The sequence below is a fragment of the Leucoraja erinacea genome, chromosome 24 (assembly GCF_028641065.1).
Source record: "Leucoraja erinacea ecotype New England chromosome 24, Leri_hhj_1, whole genome shotgun sequence".
Taxonomy (NCBI): domain Eukaryota; kingdom Metazoa; phylum Chordata; class Chondrichthyes; order Rajiformes; family Rajidae; genus Leucoraja; species Leucoraja erinaceus.
This window is the reverse complement of record NC_073400.1, coordinates 28,419,600-28,437,825: the sequence shown is the minus strand read 5'-3', so window position 1 is coordinate 28,437,825 and position 18,226 is coordinate 28,419,600. Positions and strand designations below refer to the sequence as shown.

General features: G+C 45.0%; 1 protein-coding gene across 1 annotated transcript in view; it reads right to left on the bottom strand.

Moving 5' to 3' along the window:
• pik3c2b (phosphatidylinositol-4-phosphate 3-kinase, catalytic subunit type 2 beta) overlaps positions 1-16,572 on the bottom strand; it is a 118,825-nt gene extending 102,253 nt beyond the window's left edge. The window contains exons 1-3 of the mRNA XM_055654903.1: positions 14,631-16,572; positions 2,327-2,427; positions 727-881 (exon numbers count right to left, since the gene is read on the bottom strand). Coding sequence (XP_055510878.1) covers positions 727-881; positions 2,327-2,427; positions 14,631-15,629 — 1,255 coding nt within the window. The 5' untranslated portion in view covers positions 15,630-16,572. The remainder of the gene's footprint in view (positions 1-726; positions 882-2,326; positions 2,428-14,630) is intronic.
• Positions 16,573-18,226: the final 1,654 nt, after the last annotated feature.

Genomic DNA, 18,226 nt, shown 5'->3' with positions numbered 1-18,226 from the left:
TCTTCTGAAAGGATTGACTTAATGTCACGCACAGTCGATGTGTACCACTGCTACTCTAAACCATGCATGATGATGCCTGTTCAACTGCAAGTATAACTGATGGGATCCAGTTGCGTTTCAAGTGACAACTCCGACCTGTCCCAATTAAATACTCATACATTTGCTCAAATGTTTCCAAACGGGTCGAGATCAGCTGATTAGACAGATCAACGACAAGCCAAGCACCTTTTCCAGAAGGTTATTCGAACACAGCGATTTAATTACTGAGCCATTGATTTTGGTGACACAAGTCCAAACCCCCAAAAAGGCATCTAGGGCATTGAAAGTCATGCAAGTGTGAATCTGGAAAACAGCTTCAGACAAGATGACCATTGTTTGGTTTAGTTTAGTTCAGAGATACAGCGTGGAAACAGGCCGTTCGGCCAACCGAGTCCGCGCAGAGCGCCGCACACTAACACTATCCTACACACGCTTGGACAATTTTTACATATATACCAAGCCAATCAACCTACAGACCTGTACATCTTGGAAGTGTGAGAGAATACCGAAGCTCTTGACAAGCAAGTCACGGGGAGAACGTACAAGCTCAGTACACACAGCACCCTTTAGCCAGGATCGAACCTGGGGTCTCTGGTGCTGTAAGCGCTGTAAGGCAGCAACTCTACTGCTGCGCCACCGTACAGCCTCCGTTTTCAAAACAAACGATTAACTAAATCTGAAACTCACCATCACACGTGAACGTTAGAGGCTCTGAAAGACTGCCCGCAGACACAGTAACCTTCACACTGATGCCATCTCCATGTTGGTCATTCCGGATGACAACTGGGCTCCAGATTAATCCCACGTTATCCCCGCTTTCACACGTGTAGCCACCTCGAAGCCTAGAGAGGAAAAATAGTGACCAATTTTACACTGAACCCCGCTGACTTTCCCCCAAGAGATTTCACGACGTCATATTGATTAAAACTCACAGGCAAGATGGAATTTATAACATCTATGAGTTTCCATTTGATGAAAAGATCAATTTCCAATTAGTGCCAAGGGAATATTGGCAGTGCCTATAATGGCAATGTGCCATCATTCCACAATAATTCCCAGAATTCCTCATGTGTGGGATAGACACCGAGTGCTGGAGTAACTCAGCGGGTCAGGCGGCATCTCTGGTGAAAAAGGATGGACGCAGTTTGAGATTGGGACCCTTCTTCAGACTGAAGTAGGATCCCAACCTAAAAAGTCACCCATCGTTTTTCTCCAGTGATGCTGCCTAACCTGCTGAGTTACTCCAGCACTCGGTGTCTTACTTTGGTAAAAACTAGCATCTGCGGTTCTTTGTTTCTCACGTGTGGGCTTAGACATTGAGCGATGCATGTTATCGAACCGCAGAGACCGCTTTATAACCTAAATTGATGAAAAACACTGAAAATTAAAACCCCTCTCTTGGCTAGCACCGTCACTTATTCTCTTCATTTTTCCTTGGTCTCCACCCTACCGCAAGCATCTCTATTTATCTCCCTACCTTTTCTTCTGCCATGCAGCTTAAAACAAGCCTGATTTCTAACTTATCCCATTTGAGGCCACTACCTTTCCAAAAGACCATAACATATAGGAGAAGAAGTAGGCCATTCTTCTTAAGGGGTTGGACAGGCTAGATGCAGGAAGATTGCTCCCGATGTTGGGGGAGTCCAGGACAAGGGGTCACAGCTTAAGGATAAGGGGGAAATCCTTTAAAACCGAGATGAGAAGAACTTTTTTCACACAGAGAGTGGTGAATTTCTGGAACTCTCTGCCGCAGAGGGTAGTCGAGGCCAGTTCATTGGCTATATTTAAGAGGGAGTTAGATGTGGCCCTTGTGGCTAAGGGGATCAGAGGGTATGGAGAGAAGGCAGGTACGGGATACTGAGTTGGATGATCAGCCATGATCATATTGAATGGCGGTGCAGGCTCGAAGGGCCGAATGGCCTACTCCTGCACCTAATTCCTATGTTTCTATGCCTATTCAGCCCATCAAGTCTATACCATCATGGGTAATCTATTTTTTTTTTAACCCTCTTAACCTCAGGGATATGGGCCAAATGTGGGATTAGCGTAGATTGGGCCCCTTGGTCAGCATGGACCAAGTTGGGCTGAATGGCCTATTTCTGTGCTGTATCGCTCTAATAATTCCAAGATGAAAAATAAAGAACTCATCACATATAAACTGTGTTTGGCCTTTAGACGTTTCTACACAATTAAGAAATAACACAAACATTATTGCACAAGCACAAAGCCTGCTGCACTACTCAAGGTTAACAAAGTGGAAATGTCTTGATAATGAAAAAGTAATTACACATCCAGCATGTGACAGAATGCTGCGACCTCTTCATTCCTCTCTTCCGAGACTTCTAGTAGCTCGTAATTTTCCGACTCGTAGGGATCGTAAAGGGAGCTCTGTAACACACACACACAAAAACAATTACAATACTGCAACTTTACTAATGGCCTTATTCAAAATATATTTATTTGTAGACATGATAAAAACAGATTGTAAGGTTCATCAGTTGAAGGAAAGATAATTGATATTTCAGCTAACCTGTCGCTCTTTAATGGTGGCTGAAGATATAACTATTTAACTCAGACATGATAAAACAGGAGATTGAAAGGTTCATTAGTTGAAGAAAATAGTTTATTTTTCAGCTAACTTTCAATATATAACTAACTTAGAAATGTTGACAACCAGTTAGAAAGCCTATAATTTGCTAAATTGTACAACGTACAAGCATTTCAATGAAATGCAATTTGGTTAGTGCAATGCCCAGGAGATAATATGTTCCCCCTCACTGCACATATATATCATTGCATTTAACTATGTGGGACTCTTCATTGCTTCTTGGCACTAGATGAGCACAAGTAATGCATCAAGCCACACTTCAAGCTGAACTTTGAAGTGTTGTAAATTGCGAATCCAAAAGATGATAAAAGCCTGTTTAACACATGCTACTGTTATTTCCTAGATCAGCTTTAGTAAGCATTTCAGCTATAACCTAACCCACAAATGCTAAAATACCACATCAAAGAGACATATGGGAAAAGATTGTGACACATAACGTTGTTGGAATGAGATAGTTAGCAATCACAGAGCTTCATCATATCTTGAAATCTTTTGTGTTATAAATTTTATGTTACACTTTTAAAGTTATGTTAATAAGTGAGTAATGACAAATTAAAACAAATGTAGATAAGCATGAGGGAGAACAAGGGCAGCATGGTGGTGCAGCTGGTAGAGCAGCTGCCTCACAGCGCCAGAGACCCTGGTTCGATCCTGAACTCGGGTGCTGCCTGTGAGGAGTTTGTACTTTCTCCCTGTGACCGCGTGGGTTTCCTCCGGGTGCTCCGGTTTCCTCCCACATCCCAAAGACGTGCGGGTTTGTAAGTCAATTGTAAAAATTGCCCCCCTGATGTGTAGGGAGTGGATGTGAAAGTGGGATAACAGAGAACTAGTGCAAATGGGCGATTGATGGTTGACGAATCGAAGGTCGTCTTTCCATGCTGTATCTCCAAAGTAAAATAACGATAGGAGGCATAAGTGAAGCATAAATGATGTCATGGACTGTTGGGGCCAAAGTGCCTGTGTCTGAAAGGTGTTATTCTATGCAAGTTAGATGAGATAGCATTCTGACACAGAGCCGTTAGAGTAGATGAGTAACAAACTGATCAACAACTATTGTTCACAATCATTCTGAAATAATTCAGAAGGTAGATATGCATTTAAATACCAGAGCAATAAAGATGGCAGCTGAAGTAGAGAAATGCATAGAAAGAATATTACTTACATTTTATACCAATCTACTGAACGTTTTTCCTTCCATTATTTATTATGTAAAAGAATATGCGTGTTATGATTGTGTTTATAGTTTGTTTGGTTGTTTGGTTGTTTGTCTTGTGTCACAATCTTTTCACATATGTCCGCGAGCATTGCCACTTTCATTTCACTGCACATCTCGTATGTGTATGTGACAAATAAACTTGACTTGACGATATAATTGAATGTAACACCCAAACACAACGTACTGTTAAACACTGAAAAATAAACCATTCAGCCCACTGAGTCCTCAATATATACCTCAAACAGCAGTTTGTACACAAACAGCGACAAGATTGTGAACACAAACTAATCACAAAGATATGACTGGGCCCATATGGCAGAGAGTTGTACATCAGAGCTGTGTAGGAAGGAACTGCAGATGCTGGATTACACTGCAGATAGACACAAAATGCTGGGGTAACTCAGCGGGACAGGCAGCATCTCTGGATAGAGGGAATGGGTGACCTTTCTGGTCGAGACCCTTCATCAGACTGGGAGTCAGGGGAGAGGGAGACAGAGATATGGAAGGGTAAGGTGTGAAAACGAGAGATCCAAGGACACGAAGGTCAAGGAAAATGTAGAATAGATCATTGTTAGCTAAGAGAAGATGACAATGAGGGATAAAAAGATAACATTTAATCAGGTGGACAGTCAAACCAGTCAGAAAACTAGGCTGGGAGAGGGATGGAGAGAGAGGGAAAGCAAGGGTTACTTGAAGTAAGGGAAGTCAATATCCATATCGCTGGGTTGTAAGCTGCCCAAGCGTCATATGTTCATCGGAGCTGTCTAATATACGATAGACTGGATCAGAGATCTAATGTGGTTTGTCGCATGGTACTAAGATGATTCATCAGTGTCAACAAGCATATAGAGAACTACACTTTTCCATTAATCAGTAATGGGGAATTGACACACACTCTGCACCTCAAAATAGTTGTTGCTATGGTCCTAACATTACTCACAAAATCAAAAACTATATCAGGACTGAGATTTAAGAAAATGGTGAGGCTTGATTTTAAGGCATGAGGATCTTTATTTAAGATAAAATGTGACCTAGTCTAACGCCCCATTCCAGCACTGAAAATTGCAAGTGTATTTAAAAGCTGTTCCATTCGAGACATCATAATCAAATCAATATCCTTCACTACTCAATGGTAAAATGTTTGTGAACGGTATATTTAATTTTCTCCTGGCTAAAAATAAAGAGGCATTCATTAGTGCCTGACAACTGAGATTGTCTCCCTGACTAATGAGCTTGCAAGATTGCAATGATTTGTAAAATGTTTGACTCGCATCCTTGAACAGACCTTTGTCACGTTACAGTCCAAAAAACAACTGCGTGCGTGTCACGATTTGAATCTTTCCTGAACTGTTGTGATGCAGAGTATTTACTTTTATATGATTGACCCAAGTTTGTGGTTAACATTGACATTTGAAGCAGGAAGAAAAATGAGTTGATAATAATAAAAAAATCCAAAACATGATAGGAGGCCTTCTTTGATTATACAAACTTAATAAATTGAAACATCTTATGGTTGAAACCAAAACTAAATTTAAGCCTAAATATAATATCCAATAAATTCAGTATGGTATTCAAGATGAACATTCTCCTCATAGATTGGCAAACAAATAGTTGAAACAAGTACAGAGCCCTCCATAATGTTTGGGACAAAGACCCATCATTTATTTATTTGCCTCTGTACTCCACAATTTGAGATTTGTAATAGGAAAAATCACATGTGGTTAAAGTACACATTGTCAGATTTTAATAAAGGCCATGTTTATACACTTTGGTTTTACCATGTAGAAATTACAGCAGTGTTTATACATCGTTTCCCCCCGCCCGCCCCCCCCCCCCCCCGCCCGAAAGAAAGGAATGACTAGCTTTATTTGTTAGGTTAGGTCAACCCGTAAGAGGAGGAGACACAAGGAAGAAGTCGTGTCTGAAGAAGGGTCTCAACACAAAACCTCGCCTATCTATCCCCTCCATATATGCCGCCTGACCGGCTGAGTTACTCCAGCACTTTGTCCTTTACTTTCAGCAGAGAGGAGATAACAAGAGATTTGCTATGGCACAAACCAGCTGTGCTTTTACACTTCAGAGGAAAGTAGATAAACAAATTAAAGCAGATAAACAAATTAAAGAGAAAGAGTAAATAGTTAAGTTGATAGAAGGGATCAGTGAGGAAAGGTGAAATCAGGCTGGTGGAGAATACACATTGATGGAGATTAGTTGGACTTTGTCATACAGCACGGAAACAAGCCCTTCGGCCCAACTTGCCCCTGCCGACCAACATGCCCCATCTACATTAGTCCCACCTGCCTGCGTTTGGCCCATGTAGAAACAAAGAACTGCAGATGCAGGTCTATACCACAGAAAAGACACAAAGTGCTGGAGTAACTCAGTGGGTCAGGCAGCATCTCGAGAGAAAAGGGATGGATGACATTTCAGATCAGGCCAGAAGGGTCCTAACCTGAAACATCACCTATCCATGTTCTCCAGAGATGCTGCTTGACCCACAGTTCCTCCAGCAGAGATACATAAAATGCTGGAGTAACTCTGTAGACATGCAGTATCTCTGGAGAGGATGTTTCGGGACGAGACACTTCTTCAAAAACCAGCTCTTTGTGTCTATCTTAGCGTTTGGCTCATATATCCTTCTAAACCTCCAAGGGTCACCAGGGTCCCAACCCCAAAACATCACCCATTCCTTCTCTCCAGAGATGCTGCCTGCCCGCTGAGTTACTCCAGCATTTTGTGTCTTTCTTAGGTGTAAACCAGCATCTGCAGTTTCATCCTACACATTTCAGCAGCAGAAAAGACATAATCTTTTTAATTTTAGACAATATTATCTAAATGGTGGCCGATTGGGAAAGGGGGAGATGCAGCGAGACCTGGGTGTCATGGTACACCAGTCATTGAAGGTAGGCATGCAGGTGCAGCAGGCAGTAAAGAAAGCGAATGGTATGTTAGCTTTCATTGCAAAAGGATTGTATAGGAGCAGAGAGGTTCTACTGCAGTTGTACAGGGTCTTGGTGAGACCACACCTGGAGTATTGCGTACAGTTTTGGTCTCCAAATCTGAGGAAGGACATTATTGCCATAGAGGGAGTGCAGAGACGGTTCACCAGACTGATTCCTGGGATGTCAGGACTGTCTTATGAAGAAAGACTGGATAGACTTGGTTTATACTCTCTAGGATTTAGAAGATTGAGAGGGGATCTTATAGAAACTTACAAAATTCTTAAGGGGTTGGACAGGCTAGATGCAGGAAGATTGTTCCCGATGTTAGGGAAGTCCAGGACAAGGGGTCACAGCTTAAGGATAAAGGGGAAATATTTTAAAACCAAGATGAGAAGAACTTTTTTCACGCAGAGAGTGGTGAATCTCTGGAACTCTCTGCCACAGAGGGTAGTTGAGGCCAGTTCATTGGCTATATTTAAGAGGGAGTTAGATGTGGCCCTTGTGGCTAAGGGGATCAGGGGGTATGGAGAGAAGGCAGGTACGGGACACTGAGTTGGATGATCAGCCATGATCATATTGAATGGCGGTGCAGGCTCGAAGGGCCGAATGGCCTACTCCTGCACCTAATTTCTATGTTTCTATAACTACTTAAGGATGTAACCACCTATCCACTACTGCCCTTTTTTTGTACCCATGCACCTGTCCAGGTGTCCTTTACCTGTTGTTATAAGTCTTTATGTACTAGTCATGTCTCTACTATTTATTTCATTCCCCTTACATGTTTTTCCTCTTACAAAAAATTAGCAGGTAGGTGTCCTTGAGACTCTTGAAAGGCGCCCATAAATAAAATGTATTATTATTATTATTAAACTAGATATAAAATAATAAGAAAATAAAGACAATATTTCTCCAGCTGAACAACCCCAGTTTTTTTGCATCATCTCAGGTGTTTGGAGCAGGGGGGTTATAGAATGTTTTTGCAGAGGGATGGTGGTTAGAGGGTTAGTTTGAGGTTTTGGGCCTAGGCCGCGCCGTTACCAGGGTGACCAGGGCCGCCACCGAGGCCTGGCCCGCCCGCGCTCCCAACCGCCTCGCCGCCGGCAGCAGCCACAGCGTCACGCTCAGCACCAGCACCAGCAGCGTCAAGCCGCCCGCCCACAGCACCGACATCTGCCCGGCCCGGCCCGGCCTGTCTGTCTGTCTGTCTGCCCCCTGCCACCGGGGAGTGAGGGAGGGAGGGAGGGAGAGAGAGGGGGGGGGGGGGGGGGGAGAGGGGGTGGGGGGGATGGGGGGAGGGGGAAGAAAAGAGAGAGAAGAGGGTGGAGGGAGAGGGAAAAGAAAAGAGAGGAAAAGAGAGGGGGAGGAGAGAAAAAGAGAGAGGGGAGAGAGAGATGGGGTGAGGGAGAGAAAAAGAGAGAGAGAGGGTGGAGGGTGGGGGAGGGAGAGAAAAGAGAGAGAAGAGGGGGGAGGGAGGGAGAGAAAAGAGAGGAGGGAGAGAGAAAAAATAGGGGGGAGAGAAGAAGATGGGTGGGGGGAGAGAGAAAAGAGAGAAAAGAGGGTGGAGGAAAAGGGAGGGAGGGAGGGAGAGAAAGAGGAGGAGAGAGAAAAAAAAAAATAGGGGGAGAGAAGATGGGGTGAAGGAGAGAGAGAAAGTGAGAGAAGAGGGTGGAGGAAGAGGGAGGGAGGGGAGAGAAAAGTGAGAGAAGAGGGGGCAGAGGAAGGGAGAGAAGAAAGAAAGGAGAGGGTGGAGGAAGAGGAAGGGAGGGAGGGAGAGAAAGAGGAGAGAGAAAAAAAAATAGGGGGGAGAGAGAAGATGGGGGGAAGGAGAGAAAAGAGAGAGAAGAGGGTGGAGGAAGAGGAAGGGAGGGAGAAAAAAGAGAGAAGAGGAAGAGGGAGGGAGAGGAGAGAAAAGAGAGGAGAGAGAAAAAAAATAGGGAGGGAGAGAAGATGGGGTGGTGGAGAGAGAAAAGTGAGAGAAGAGGGTGGCAGAGGAAGGGGAGAGAAAAGAGAGGAGAGAGAGAACAAAAAAATAGGGAGGGGAGAGAGAGAAGATGGGGAGAGGGAGAGAAAAAGAGAGAGGGAGGGAAAGGGGGAGAGGGAGAGGGAGGAGAAAAGAGGAGGAGGGAGGGGACAGATAAGGGGGGAAGAGAGAAGGGAGGTAGAGAGCAAAGAGGGGAAGGGTGGGAGGGGGACAGAGAGGGAGGGGAGAGATGATGAGGTTGAGGGAGAGAGAGAAGATGAGGGAAGGAGGGGGAGGGAGGAGAAGGAGGATAGATAAAGGGAGGGCAGAGGGATGGGGAGGGAGGAGAAAACGAGAAAGGAGGGAGAGAAAAAAGGGGGGGGGGGGGGAGGAGGGGGAGAGACAGGGGAGGTGGAGGATGCAATGGTGGGACAAAAAGAGAAAAGGGGAGAGAGGAACAGTGAAGGGAGGGGTGAAAGGGGAGAGAGAAGGGGAAAGAGGGAGAAAGAGAAGGGAAGGGGGGAGAAGAAGGGACAGAGGAGGGGTGAGAATAGTGGAGCCAATGTAGGGGAGGGAAGAAAGAATGATCTGTGTGAGTGACTAATTTAACGTGGATGTGGGGGGGGGGGGGGGAAAAAAGGAAACTAAAGGGGGGAAAAAAAATGATGGGGCATGATGGTGCATGATTTAAGGTTACATCGATGAGATGAAAGGGGCATTATACAGCTCGTGTAGCAGGCAGATGAATTTGGATAAACCAGGAACTGAAGATGCTGGTTTGCAGTGTATGCAGAAGGCAGATGTCAACTCATTAACAACAGTTCTGGCCAATTGCAGATATTGGTAGCATTAGTGAGGTGTTAAATTGGACATGGGTTGCAGAGTAGATGAACGGGTGAGTTATAAGAACCATTGGTAAGGAACATTAGAATACACGACTGCATTATAATTCTGCACAGCTCAGATGGTGACTGGTAATCGTGAGCAGTGATGCACACAGCAAGAGGCAGCTAATTGGAGTGATATATGGTCGTGACACATTTGAACAGCTGAAATCGTAGCCGACTAGGCATGGCTAAATGCATAATTAAGTATTCGTGGGAAAATGTGGCAGTCAAAAACCTGATGAATAATTATAGAGTCAGTCATGGTACAAGAAAGCAGGACCTTCGGTCCAAATTGTCTATGCTGACCAACCTGCCCTCGAGCTGGTTCCATTTGCCCACGTTTGGCGCATATACCTCTGAACATTTCCTATCCAAGTACCTGTCAAAGTGTCTTTTAATTCCTGTTTATAGTACCTGTCTCTACCTCCTCTGGCAGCTCGTTCTACATACCCACTACCCTCTGAGAGGAAAACGTCCCCCACCTCCCAGTCTTGCCCCTCTCACCTTTAACCCGTGCCACGATTCTTGCTTCCACTAACCTGGGCAAAAGACTGCATTCACCCTATGGTCGGTGACACTGTAACTAAAGACTAGTTTATTGAGGAGCACAGCAGAAATATTTCACACGCTAGTACATCAACATAAGTGAGTTGAAAACAGCCCATTTGGTCTGATAGCTACCCACATCCAAGGTCTAGCAAAAGTTGTACCACATTATATTTCTAATGTGAAAGATCATTCCTGAAGAGTATTATTCATTAGAAAAACAACTTAGTGTACTGATGCTTCATCAGATTCATCTGTTGCCTTTGTGGTTACTTTAAATCGTAGAATTAAGCAAAAAAAGGGAACAATTTAACCATCATAGCTCTTTTTGAAAATCTATGATCCAAGAAAAATCCAGGCCCGCGTTGATATATTTTTTTATTTTCTAGGCTAGCTTGAGCAGAATCATCTGGATCCCAACGAACGCCGTCTGTCCATTCCCTCTACAGATGCTGCCTGACCTGCTGAGTTACTCAAGCACTTTGTGTTTTGCTCAAGAGACATCCGTTACTTGATTTCACGGTAAATCGATAAATATGTACCGACAGAATCATGGTATTTTGTATTCTGTAATGTTAGTCTGTTGGTTTGACAGAATTTAATGCTGATTTAGTTTAGTTCTTTTGGGAAACGGCGTGGAAGCAGGCACTTCAGCCCTTTATGAGTCCGTGCCGACCAGCCATTTCTATGCACGAGCACCATCCTACATACTGGGGACAATTTACAATTTTTTACCAAAGCCAAATTAACCTCCAAACCTGTACGTCCTTGGAGTTTATTTTAGTTTAGAGACACAGCGCGGAAACAGGCCCTTTGGCTCATCGAGTCCTTCGCCAACCAACGATCCCCGCACACTAACACTATCCTACACACACACACACACACACACAAGAGATAGTTTACAATTTTTACCGAAGCCAAATTAACCTACAAACCTTCACGGCTTTGGAGTGTGGGAGGAAACTGAAGCACCCAGGGAAAACCCATGCGGTCACAGACAGAATGTACAAATACTGTACAGACAGCACCCATAGTCAAGATCGAACTCGGGTCTCTGGCGCTGTGTCACCGAGTTGCCCCAGCATTTCTTGCTGACTCTGGCAATGAAGCAAGGTCGGGGAGAGGAGATTCAGCAGACTAGGAGTGGGGAGAAGAGTAGACCACATATGTTTCAAATTTCTTGGGCCATATGTGTGCTAACTCTCATGTGGTATGATGACCATCGTGGGCTGAAACACATTGGGTATGGAGTACTTCCCGTTCATCATACAATAAATACATCACTAAGGCGATGCGGTCTAACAGAAAGAAGAATCTTATGTGGCTTGGCCCAACTCCAAAAAGAGCAGATCAGGCACAGGGAGAATAATCATCCAGGCTTTGTTCAGCAATGTACGATAGCGTTCGTGAAAGAGCAGCTCGGACAAATCCAATTAAAGGTTGGCCTTGCGTCGCACAGTCTCCAGTTCCCATCAGTCACGATGTTGTACTTGCATCAGTTGCATCGAATAAGCACGGAATCGTATGCAATGAGACGTTATCATGTCAAAGAAATGACTGAGAGCAAGTACGTGAGCTGGTACAATGTCACCCACGTCTGTATGAAATGTGTAACCAAGGTAATCACAGCAGGCAGAAGGGGAATGGAAATTTGTAGCTTGGCCCAAATCCAAAGTGGCAAAGATTGCAAGGAGAGCCAGCGATCATCGACTGTTCAAAACATTCACAATTTAGAAAGACAATTTTCCAAGTTACATTTAGCTCCTTAACTCTTCCACCTCCACTAGAATCTATTTTTGTTTGGTTGGTAAAATCACTGTCCTACTGTGGAAACAGCATCAGGCATTTAAGATACCATGTATAGATTTCTGGTCCACACTGTGAACAGATTTGCAAGGGAACTTCCTGCCAACACAGCAATGCACAGTTTGATCGAGTAAGCTGTCCAAAACTGGTCAGGCAGATACGGAATAACGTCAGAGTAAAATGGTAGGGAAGGTTAGTGTTACAATTCAAGCCATGATGAAGGCAGAGGAATAGGCACGAAGAGGAGAAATGCCAATGTGAAGAGTGCCAGTGTAAACTGTTGGGGATAAAAGATGGAAGAAAAACAGAGCGACTTGATGCAAGACTGCCAACGTGAACAAAAATAAAGATACCCATGTGTCACTGTAATAACTGCACAAGAAATAAACGTATCCATAACTGCCTGAAATAATTTCTCAAATGTGCTCAGCTCTCTAGGACTTTAGTAAGGCTACATTTGGAGTATTGCATGCAGCTTAATTTAGTTTAGTTTAGTTTAGAGATACAGTGCAGAAACAGGCCCTTCGACTCACCGAGTCTACGACCACGGATCTCCGCACACTAACACTATCCTACACATATTAGGGACAATGTACTGCTTTCCCAAGCCAATTAACCGACAAACCCGTTTGTCTTTGGAGTATGGGAGGAAACCCGAGCTCCTGGAGAAAACCCGCGCAGGTCACAGAGAGAACGTACACACTCCATACAAACAGCACTCGTAGTCAGGATCGAACCCGGGTCTCTGGCGCTGTAAGGCAGCAACTCTACTGCTGCGCCACCGTGCTGTGTCCTGAGGGGTACGAGTTACAAAGAGAGGCTGGACAAACTTGGATCGTTTCCTCTCGAACATCAGATGTTGAGGGGAGACCCAATAAATATGTAAATTGAGATGGGAACGATTTAATAGGAGCCTGAACGCAGTATTTTTCCACACAGAGGCTGGTGGGGATATGGAACGAGGTGCCAGATGATATAGGTGTGGCAGGTATAACAACATTTAGAAGACACGTGGACAGGTACATGGATTGGAGAAGGTTTAAAGCGATATGGGCAAATGGGACTAGGCTTGAACTGAAGGGCCTGTTTTGGTGCTGTTCGACTCTGACTTTAAGAACTGACACACAGAGTAAAGTTTCAATTACTTCGCACAGTGCAGCTCCTCACAACAAAACTATTGGCAGGAGATTAGGTTTCTGTTAAATTTTGGTTGACCACCAAAAACTAGCCGACAGAATGATTCCACTTCTTCTAACCAGTATCACAGCATTTGGAGGTTTTGATAAAGTGTGTTTGAACACCAGGAGTTCTGCCAAGTCAGTGACGTTGCGGAGATTTTGAATTTATTAAGGTGCCTTGGCACGTGCTGCTGCCATTCTTGTGTTTATAATCTGTGAGAGATTAGACTTCATACCGAGGCTCCACGTTTCCTTTGGATTCCTGCACAATGCAGTGTGCTGTTCCAACATTTCTGACGCCGTGCAGTCTTCCTGCACTGTAGTTCTCAAAGCGCTTGTCACACCCATTCGTCTCCGCAAAGCAGCTGTGAAGGGCTGATGTTCCTGCACCAGAGTTCTAACCCTTCCCTGTGCGCCATTTTACAGAGAATAATGATCCCAGGAGTGAGTGGATTAACATATGGTGAGCGTTTGGGACGGCACTGGGCCTCTTCTCGCTGGAGTATAACGGCGAACCTCATTGAAACTTACCGAACAGTGAACGGCCTGGATAGAGTGGATGTGGAGACGAGGTTTCCACTAGTGGGAGAGTCTAGGACTAGAGGGCAGAGCCCCAGAATTAAAGGACGTACCTTTAGAAAAGAGAGAAGAAGGATGGTGAATCTGTGGAATTCGTTGCCACAGATGGCTGTGGAGGTCAGGTCAATGGATATTTTTAAGGCGGAGATTTACAGATTCTTGATTAGTAAAGGTGTCAGTCAGGGGTACCGGGTAAAAGGCAAGAGAACAGAGTTGAGAGGGAAAGGTAGTCAAGTCAAGAGAGTTTATTGTCATGTGTCCCAGATAGGGCAATGAAATTCAAATATAGAATTTCTAAGGTAGATCAGCCATGATTGAATGGCGGAGTAAACTTGATGGGGCCAAATGCCCTAATTCTGCTCCTATTACTTATGAACATGTCAAAGCAGATGCACCTCCACATTTATTATTGCAGAAGTATGGGGAAATGGTTTTAAATCAGTACTGTACTGAAAATTCTTGCAAGGAACAGGAAGTGCTGGAGAAACTCAGCGGGTCAGGCATTATATGTGGATGGAATGAATGGGCAACGTTTCAGCTTGGGACCCTTCTTCAGACTGATTGTGGTCGGGTAGAAAAGGCTGGCAGGACAAAGCATGGCTTGATAGCTGGATGGGGTTTGATTTAGCAGATGGGTGGACAAAGTCTAGAGATGAAAAGGTGAATTCATGTTGCAAACCTTTACACGACTATTTTAACAAGCAGAATCTTGTAACATTCTTCTGGGCATAAGTATCTGGGCACTGCAAGATACTTATAACATCCTCTGGGCACTGCAAGATACTTATAACATCCTTCTGGGCACTGCAAACAGCCTAAACCTTCTTCACAATTAGAACATTTAGAACATTTTTAATCACAAATCTCACCGGATTGACGGAGACTCTTCGGTTTTTGGCCTGGTGAACAGTGTTGTTTTGGTTCCCACATCTGGACACATAGGTCCTTGGAGGGACCTGAGGTGGAAGAGTCTTACTTCTACTGACAGGCTTTCCCGACTTCTCCCCCTTTCTGTCTTTTCCTTTAAAGGCAGAATTAGGGCTAATGCTCCCGACTTGTATAAGTTTTGAACCCTCCCCATAGGTGGACATTAAATTCAGTTTTGTTATGGCGTCATTCAAGTCGTCGTAGTCAATCAATCCAAAATCATCATCGGGAAACTTTTGGCCAGTGTAAATCGTTGGAGGTTCAACTATTTTCCCATTTGAATCGTCGCTGGTGGGAGAGAAGAGATTGATATCATTTGGCGCGTTCAATTTCTCAATGCCCTCACTGGGTAACCCCTTGTGCCAATTATCCGTTACGGTGGCATTTCGACCTGGGCCAAGAGGAGCCCGTGGTGGGACTGGTGGAACATGCTCATTGATGGAACAATCTCCTTGCTGGCAAGTTGTACCCTCGCTGGTGAGGAGGTTTGTACCCACGGGTTGGTGAGTCGAGTCACTGTTGGAGGAGTTGGTGGTGGTTGTGGCAGTGGTCTCAGGAGACACACCCTCTTGGCATTGATCTGGCGGCCCGGGTACTGAGGTAGAAGAACAAGCGATGCCTTCATTTGGCAACGGGCAACCTTTGCTATAATTCAGACTAGGGTCCGACCCCGACAGGCCGTGCGATCCTTTAATGACATTGCAGTCATTTCCCATTTGGCTGTATTCCAACAAAGGCTCTTCAAAGGAAATCAGCTGCAGGCTGTTGATGTGTTTGGGCTTTTGCTTGCCGTCATCCCTTGCTGTGGTGCTGCCCTGCCGAAGTCTTGACAGAGCGTCGTACTCCATCTGAAGAGCTTCCGCCAGGGCCAACTCCTGTCGGCTGATCCCGGAAAACTCCCAGGGTCTCCAATGCTCCTTACTGCTTGTGGGCTGAGACATCCTGACGTCCGGTGCAGGTGAAGCTTACTTCTGGAATGGTTCACCAAGTAAAGACATCATTCTGGATTCAACCTACACAAAAAATATAAATGGAGGCTTTAAATCATCTATTACTGCATAGTTGAAGATGTGAAGGACAAAAGACAAGGTTAGCATTAAAAATAACTTTTAAGAGTGTCAAGGGAGTCAGTAAACAATGGAATAGTTTTCCCTCTCCTCCCCATTCCATAATAATAGACAGTAGACAATAGGTGCACGAGTAGGCCATTCGGCCCTTCACGCCAGCACCGCCATTCAATGTGATCATGGCTGATCATCCACATTCAGTACCCAGTTCCTGCCTTCTCCCCATATCCCCTGACTCCGCTATCTTCAAGAGCCCTATCCAGGACAGACAGACAGAGACAGACAGACAGACACAGACAGATGCACACACACGGACAGACACACAGACAGATGCACACACATGGCCAGACACACACACGGACATACAGACCCTTCTTGCTCCTTTCCACATCAACCCGACCAATGAAGATCACTTTCATTCTCAGCATGGCTCCTGGTTAATCCGGTCCACACTGTCCTCAGCTCCTGCTCCCATTTACTGCCTGGCTGAGTGAGCGAATGTCAGTGAATGCTACTGGCAAGGATTGCTAATCCCAAGAATTCCTGCCGCAGAGTGCAGCAGCATTTAATTACTGATGGCAGTAGCATAATGCAAGACGTGTGGCTAATGACAAAGAGGGCAACCAGCATTCATCCACAAAACCACAATACTGTGGTTGGGAACACGAAGTTAATGCAAACTGCAGGCAAATATAATTGTTTGTCCAAATAGTTTAGAGTTACAGCATGCCAACCAGCCCCTGCAGCCCACCTAGTCCATACCGACCATCGGTCACCCATTCACATTGGATCTGTTGCCATCTCACTTCTCATCCACCCTCTACACACCAAGGGCATCTGCAGCAGTCAATTAATTTACAAATCCACACATCTTTGGGAATGTGGGGGGGAACCGGTGCACCGGTGCACCCGGTCCGGAGAACATGCAGACTCTCCACAGACAGCACCCGAAGTCTAGATCAAACCCGGTTCACTGGCATTGTGAGGCGGTAGGTCAACCACTGTGCCACCCGCATTTGCAAATCTTTGCTGAATTCACCACAATTCGTAAGTTACAGAGTTAAGGGTCCCCCTCATTCTGAACCCGCAAGAAAATAACTAATTACCTACTTCAATTTCCAAGAAATGAAAAAGCAGAAAAAGTTATTCTAACCTTCAGGCAAAATGAACGACAGCAGTTTGGTGCTGGAAGACGTGACCGTGGAAAGAAAAGATGCCCAAAGATTTACCGAATTAAACTCGGTAATCCAAAGTTCATCCCTAAAAAATCAGCCCCAGCGTCTCGACTCACATCAAGTCTCGCTCACCACTATGCTTCCCGACATATTGGCTCAACGGTGCAGCGGTAGAGTTGCTGCCTTACAGCGTCAGTGACCCGGGCTCGATCCTGACTACGGGTGCTATCTGTACGGAGGTTGTACGTTCTCCCTGTGACCGAGTGGGTTTCCTCCGGGTGCTCCGGTTTCCTCCCACACTCCAAAGAGTTTATAGGTTAATTGGCTTTGGTAAAAATTGTATATTGTCCCTAGTGTGTGTGTGTGTACAATGGTGTTAATGTGTGGGGATCGCTGGTCAGCGCGGACTTGGTGGGCCGAGGGACCTGTTTGCACGCTGTATCTTTAAACTAAACTAAGCATTGCTTCAATTTTAAAACTTTCTTCCCTTGCATTCAAATTCTTCCATGAGGTCAGGCTTTCCTATCTCCTCCAGCTTTATAACCCTCTGGGGGTCTCACTCAGCCTTTCACTAATTTTGGCTCCTGCTTAGTTCCAAATTCAATAGCTCCAGCAATGGCACTCATACCTTCAGCTGCCAAGGATTTCAGTTCTCAAGTTCCTTCCTCAACTTTTCCCCAAACTCCTTCCCTGCCTTTAAGGACCTCCTTAAAACCTGGCTCTGTGAGCAAGGTTTCTGGCCAACTATCCAAATATATCTCCTTTCTGATTCAGTATCAAATTTTATTTGACAACCCTTCTGCGAAGTGCAGTGAGATGTTTCTGCTACAGTCGAGTTGCTACATTAAATTGACATTGCTGTGGAATTTGAACCAGTGGCAAGGGGAGGTAGCACGTAGGCAATCAGAAGGAACAAGGTCCATCACAGAATAGATTTCACATTCAAAATACAGTTACCCAAACAAGGGAGTCACGGTGGCACAGTGGTAGAGTTGCTGCCTTACAGTGCCAGAGACCTGGGTTTGATCCAGACTATGTGTTCTTGTCAATAGACAATAGGTGCAGGAGTAGGCCAGTTCACACTGCTACCCAGCTTTACATCAATGTTACTTTGAATCTCTTTATCTAAATCATTGATGTATATTGTACTAGCTGTGGTCCCAGCACCGAGCCTTGCGATACGCCACTAGTCACTGCCTGCCATTCTTGAAAGGGACCCGTTAATCCCTACTCTGTTTCCTGTCTGCCAACCAATTCTCTATCCATGTCAGCACTCTACCCCCAACACCATGTGCC